Genomic DNA, 6,379 nt, shown 5'->3' with positions numbered 1-6,379 from the left:
TTCCGCGGCGAAGAATACTCTCCCTCACTATGCCAGTTAAGATAGCACTGAACTCGCGGTCCCCGCGCAGAGGAGAGGGAGAGCTCTCCTCTGACGGGGGAAACGATGGATAGACCTCTTTCGGTCTTTATTTTGATAGGTCTTAGCGGCCGATAACTTAGGTCTCTAACATTCCCGCCCGCCTTCGTCCAGCAGACGAATAGATGTGATAGGCGCGGTTAAGTGATTAGTTAATCGCGAACTGGTATCTTTAGATAGAGGCAGAGTTTTGTAACAGGTCGCTTAATGGTCGAGAAGGGAGTCTTCACCAAGACAACTCGGACCCGGCCGTCATCGCCGGGATAAGTTGTAAGGATTCGTCCGATTGGCCATTTGGTGGGTGGCGTGACTTCGGAGGTGACCAGGCAAAGATCCCCGGGTTGCACGTTAGGTTGTGGTTGTGACCACTTATGACGAGACTGCAAGCCTTGTAGATATTCGGCTGCCCAGCGCTTCCAAAAGTGATCTCGCATTCGCTGTAGTAGCTGCCAGCGTGTTAGGCGAGGTTTTTTCTCTTCCGTGAGCGACGGTTCGGGTACTGCTGTAAGAGGACCTCCCACTAGAAAGTGACCGGGTGTTAAGAATTCGTTGGCTTCAGTGTCAACCTCCAGAGGCGATAGCGGTCGAGAGTTCAGGCAGGCCTCTATTTGTGCGAGAACGGTAGCCATTTCCTCATACGTAAGAGGCGTGTCCCCTACTACTCGCCGAAGATGGAATTTCATCGACTTCACCGCCGCTTTCCAGATACCCCCGAAGTGCGGTGCAGCAGGGGGATTGAAGTGCCAGGTGGTTCCGTCTTGAGCGAGAATACCTGCCAGTTTTGCCCAATCCAAACTAGCGGCTGCAAAGAGTCGCCGAAGCTCGCGATCAGCACCCACGAAGTTCGTACCTTGATCGCTGCGAATAGATGAACAATTTCCGCGTCGTGCTACAAAGCGTCGGTACGCTGCTAGAAAGGAATCAGTGGTATAATCTGTTATAAGCTCTAAATGTACTGCACGAGTCGCTAGACAGACAAAGACAGCGACATAAGCTTTTCGTGTGTGGTAACCTCGGCCCGGATTAGTTTTTATAAGAAACGGTCCGGCGTAGTCAACGCCAGAATTTGAAAATGGTCTGGAAGGTCTTACTCGAGTACTAGGAAGGTCAGCCATTTGTTGATGAGAGGTTTTAGTACTCCATCGCCAACAAGTGATACATGAGTTTATAAAAGTGCGTACTGCACGTCGTCCGGAGAGAATCCAGTAGCGTTGACGTAATGTTCCCAAGGTAAGCTGTACTCCACCATGAAGAGTTTTCTCGTGAGCTTCGCGAATTAGTAGTATTGTAAAATGCCCCCTTGCAGGTAGTATAATAGGATGCCTTTCTTGGAAGTCGAGAAGTGAGTGTTTTAACCGTCCGCCGACTCGCAAAGTTCCCTCTTTGTCTAAAAAGGGGTTTAAACGCACTAAGGGACCTCGGGAGATTGCAGCGGATTGTTCAAGAAGTGATTTTTCCGTGAAGAAGGCCGTCGTTTGAACGCTTTTGATTAAGATGTGTCGGGCATCATGCAGTTCGCGCGAGCTGATAAATTTTCTGTTTTCGCCAGAAGATTGAGTCTCTATTGACCGTTTGCGGAGACGTAAACACCAGCTCGTAATTTTACAGAGTATTTGTATTGTAGAATAACGACCTATGAGGTTTTCAATAAAGGAGGTACCAGAAAGGACAGAGCAGGAAAACTTTGTAACACGAGCCTCCTGTTCCGTAACCAGATTTGTTAGAAGGTGGTTATCCAAATTATAGTTTCGGCTAGATAGAAAGGAAGGTCCTTCCCACCATAATTTGAAAGATGTTAGTTTATTTCCAGATAACCCGCGAGACGCGGCGTCAGCCGGATTGTCGCTAGAGCGTACGTGACGCCAAGTTGCTTCGGGTAGTGTTGTTTGAATTTCGGAAACACGGTGGGCAACAAAAGTTTTCCATTTTTAACAGTGCTGTTGAAGCCAGCTAAGAACGATAGAAGAGTCAGACCAGAGATGAATATCACTAGTGGGTAAGTCTAGCGTGGTTTTTATAGAATGCATTAGTCGAACCAGCAATGTGGCGGCGCAAAGTTCTAGTCGCGGCAATGAGACTTTTTTTCTTTTTTTTTGTCGTGGGGAAAATCTTCGAAAGACTCCCTCCCACCTCTTTGGGGAGAGGCGGGAGGGTTGTGTAGGATTCCCCGCGCCCGTAGAATGACGGGCGCGGGTCCTACCCACTAAAAACCCCACGGTGACCCTTCCGCACGATTTGGGAGGATACCGGGAATCGCTCGAAGCATTCTTCCGGTATCCTCCCCGTGCCCGCGCTTTGCGCCCATCCCCGGGGGGGACAAACGGTCCCCCCGGTAGACACACTGTCTCATAGCGGCAGGACGGGGCCACTCCATCCCGCCGCCATCCGTCCCGGGGCCGCATTTAGTGGCGGGCTGCGAGCCCCAACTCGCAACCGCCTGCGACCCCGTTTCTACCCCTCGGCGGCCGGGAGCTGATGGCCGCTCCAGGCCACCGAGGGTGCCTCCCCGTGGACCGGACCCACCCGGTCCGACCCATCGCCGCCTGGCGGGAGGAGGCTCCCCTTAGGGCCCCCCTCCCAGCCAGGGTCATCCGCCGCGCAAAGGCCGCCGCCCGCGACGCCTGGCGCCCACGGCAATGAGACTTGCTTAAGAGGCGCGACGCGAGTTTTTGCTGCAATTAAATTAACGCGAGGTCTCAATTCTGTTTGTCGCGGAATAACTCTCACGTAGATAACCGCCGCGTAAGCTTTTTCAGAGGAATCGGCAAACCCGTGTAACTCATAATTTTTATCATTGCTCGTGATCCCAATCCAACGAGGTATTCGCAGATCAGGAAGAAAGTTTAGGCCAGAATGGTAGTTTAACCAATAGGTTCGTAATGTTTCGGGAAGCAAATCATCCCAGTTTAGCTTGAGCAGCCATAATGACTGCATGAAAATTTTTGCTACGATAACTACGGGAGCTAGAAGACCCAACGGGTCATAAAGCCCAGCTATCTCGCTAAAGACCGATCGCTTAGTAATGGGGCCAGATTTATTACGAGGTCGAAAAGAAACCAAGAAGCAATCGGAGGCAGTGTTCCATTTCAGACCCAGAAGAGATGAAACTCCATCGAAATTGCACGAAAGGTCAGAAGAGGAGGCAAGATGATCGACCGATAGAGTTTTTAAGAGTTCAGGTTCATTGGATGACCATTTTCGTAATTTGAAGCCGCCTGCCCTCAACAACGCCAGCAATTGTTGTTGAAGTTGACCGGCCTCTTCCAGCGTGTCTGATCCCGAAACCACGTCGTCCATATAAACATCGCTTCGAAGACAACGAGCAGCCAGTGGATATGCCTCCTCTTCGTCCCTGCTCAATTGGAGAAGTGTACGAATTGCCAGGTATGGAGCGCAAGCCATACCGTAAGTGACCGTTCGGAGCCTATAGCTAGTTAATTGCTCGCCGGGATTATCTCGCCAGACGATTCGTCGCAAGTCACAGTCCTTCTTCTCCACAAGAATTTGGCGGTACATCTTTTCCACGTCCGCGGAGAAAGCTATAGCGTACTTGCGCCAGCGAAGTAGTAAGGAAAAGATTTCGGAGAGAAGATTAGGACCCGTGTGAACCAGATCGTTTAAAGAAGTGCCCGATGATGTCTTACATGAAGCATTAAAAACTACTCTAAGTTTCGTAGTCGAACTAGATTCGCGTAGCACGCCGTGATGCGGCAGATAATAAACTGGTCCCCTATTGGTTAAATGGTCTGAGATGCGCTCCATATGGCCGAGATCCTCGTACTCCCTTAAAAATTCGCGATAGGCGTTTTGAAACTTAGGATCTGCATCAAAACGTCTTTCCAGTTTGGAGAAGAAGGAGCTCGCGGCCTTTTTACTCTCACCCCATTCAGCGGGCGAAGATTTTAGAGGTAAAGAAACAATATACCTTCCAGATTAATCTCGCTTATGCGTTCGAGTGTAATGATCCTCACATGCTTTCTGGTCTTCAGTCAACGAATTAGAAATTGAAGGAACCTCCTCGGTTCTCCAGAAACGAGTTAGAGTCTCAACAAGGTTTGCCTCTCGAATGGAACACTGCAATGAGATAGCATAGTGAGTATTATTTTCCAGCTTGCTTGATTGCCTTAACGGCCCAGTTAGAATCCACCCCAGCGAGGTGGCTTGAGCGATGAGAGTATTCGGTGGACCTTTTTTCAAGCCAGACCTTATGATTTGAGCATAAATATCAGCTCCCAGAATTAAGTTGATTCTCCTCGACGAAAAAATATGAGGATCGGCCAGTTCCAGTCCATCTAAATGTGACAGGGCAGAAGTGCTAGAAGATTTCATCGCTTGATAGGATGACAATCGAGGAAGTATATATGTAGAAAGGTTATACGAGATCGAGTTATCTAAGCGAGAGTATAACCGAAGAGAGACCCTACCTTTTATATAAGTTTGCGTCTTACCGACGCCGACAACAGGAATTTTCTCCGGTATTCGAATTAAGTTTAAGATCTGAGCCACGCTCTCCTCCAGCAACGAGACCTCTGAGCAGGGATCAATTAAGGCTCTTACGGACACCCTTTTTCCCTGGTCTGACTCCAGCACAAGTTCAGCGGTAGCAAGCACAACGGAGACTGGCGAGGTTACGGAGCAGGAAGTCGTAGCGCAGTGAGCTACCTTTCCAGAATATGAGGCCGTCTGCTCTGTCTGCAAGTTCTCATTCGATTCTCGATCTCTTTCTGAAACCTGCTTGGAATAAGAAGCATCAGCAGCAGTAACTTGCTCGAAGCTAGAATGAAGTGAGGTATGATGCTTACCTACGCAGAGTTGACAACGTTTAGTAGACTTACAAGCAAACGAAGAGTGAGGTGCTAGACAATTATAACAAAGACGCTTCTCTGTTATCAGCAGCTTCCTCTCTCGAGGATTTAAGTTCTTATAGGTAGGGCAGAACAGGATGAAGTGTTCCTTTTGGCAGATGAGACATCGACGATTGGCTTCTCCAGTAGTGTGTGTCGCGTACGCCTTTAGACGTGGAGTAGTATATAAGGGTGTCTTCTTTTCGTGTCGCAGGACTCCGGTCTTCTCTGTGGGCGCTGCAGGTGAGCTGGACGATCCTTCCACCGCTTCTAGGGCGCGCAGTTTTGTAGTAAGAAAGGTTCTCAGTTGTTCGAAGGTTGGAGGTTCAGAAGTGGATCCGATGGAAGTTTCCCAGCCCATTCGAGTCCTTGGATCCAGCTTCTCGGCCGTTATGAAGACGAGCCAGTCGTCCCATTGCCGGACTGGTCGCTTCAAGGCCTCCAAGGCTTGGACTGCGTCCGTCGTGTCGTTCAGGAGCTCCTTCAGGGCTCTAGATGATTCCCTTTTTATAGGTTGTTGGGACATCAGAGAAGTCAGTTGGGCGTGGATCAGTACACGCAGATTTTGATACCGTTCAGTTATTGTTGTCCAAGCTCGTTCGAAGTTATCGCCAGTGACCGGTATATTTTGTAGAAGTAGCGCAGGTTCGCCAGTCAGGCTGGTCTTTAAATAATGCAGCTTTTCAACAGGAGAGAGAGATACATTATCTAGAATAAACGTTTGAAATAGATCGCGAAAATTTGACCAACTTTTATAATCGCCGAAAAAACTCGGCAGTGCTATTTTTGGTAGTGATCGAAGTGACGAATTACAGTGAGATGGTTCGGGCTTACCCGTTGTATATTCTTCCTTTAGATCGAGTAGAATCGCTTTTTGTTGAACGTACGCCTCCTCGCACTGGCCGATGTAATCTAGTTTAAAATACTGATTATCGGGTTCGGTCTGCGAAAAAACATCGATGAGCTGATCGTGTGCTTCGAGAAACGTGGCCCAGTTCTTTTCTATGAGCTCCAAACGCGATGTAATAACACCTTTAGTTAGTTTGGCCGCACCCACTTTTCGCATATTCTCAACTGTAGAACGAATACGTTTGAATAGATCGAGCTGTTTCTTAACGTACTTCTCCATGTTTTGGTTTCCTTGCGGCACAACAGATATGTATAACGACTCGTTAGATGTATAAGGTTACAACAGGTGTTTATCTCGATTCTTGTGGCGAAAATATCCGGCTCGAAGAACCAATGTTGAAGTTTGCAGGTCTTGGTTAAAATTAAAACACAGTACGAATAACAGGTATTTATGTTAGACTAAGCAATTAATTACAGTAGTGTTTAGTGCAGTTAGTTCTTATATTAATTTCCGCGGCGAAGAACACTCTCTCTCACTATGCCAGTTAAGATAGCACTGAACTCGTGGTCCCCGCGCAGAGGAGGAGAGGGAGAGCTCTCCTCTGACG

The 6,379-nt window shown here is 48.5% G+C and overlaps 1 protein-coding gene across 1 annotated transcript; it reads right to left on the bottom strand.

Moving 5' to 3' along the window:
* Positions 1-230: 230 nt before the first annotated feature.
* On the bottom strand, positions 231-6,051 carry LOC143344510 (uncharacterized). The gene is made up of 3 exons (XM_076770632.1): positions 4,527-6,051; positions 3,272-3,899; positions 231-936 (listed from the first exon to the last, which is right to left on the bottom strand). Exons 1-3 carry the CDS (start codon positions 6,049-6,051, stop codon positions 231-233), a joined length of 2,859 nt encoding a protein of 952 aa, XP_076626747.1.
* Positions 6,052-6,379: the final 328 nt, after the last annotated feature.

This window comes from Colletes latitarsis, chromosome 8 (assembly GCF_051014445.1).
Source record: "Colletes latitarsis isolate SP2378_abdomen chromosome 8, iyColLati1, whole genome shotgun sequence".
Lineage (NCBI taxonomy): Eukaryota > Metazoa > Arthropoda > Insecta > Hymenoptera > Colletidae > Colletes > Colletes latitarsis.
Note: the sequence above shows the minus strand (reverse complement) of the source record. Positions and strands in the feature narration are given on the sequence as shown.

Excerpts from the sequence above, each read along its gene's own strand:
- LOC143344510 (XM_076770632.1), bottom strand. The coding sequence starts at position 6,051 with ATGGAGAAGTACGTTAAGAAACAGCTCGATCTATTCAAACGTATTCGT. Across the intron at positions 3,900-4,526 it reads AATTCCTGTTGTCGGCGTCG|ATCCTAAGTTTCAAAACGCC; the intron begins GTAAGACGCAAA and ends GTTTTGATGCAG. Across the intron at positions 937-3,271 it reads GGCTTCAAATTACGAAAATG|CGATCAAGGTACGAACTTCG; the intron begins GTCATCCAATGA and ends ATCTATTCGCAG.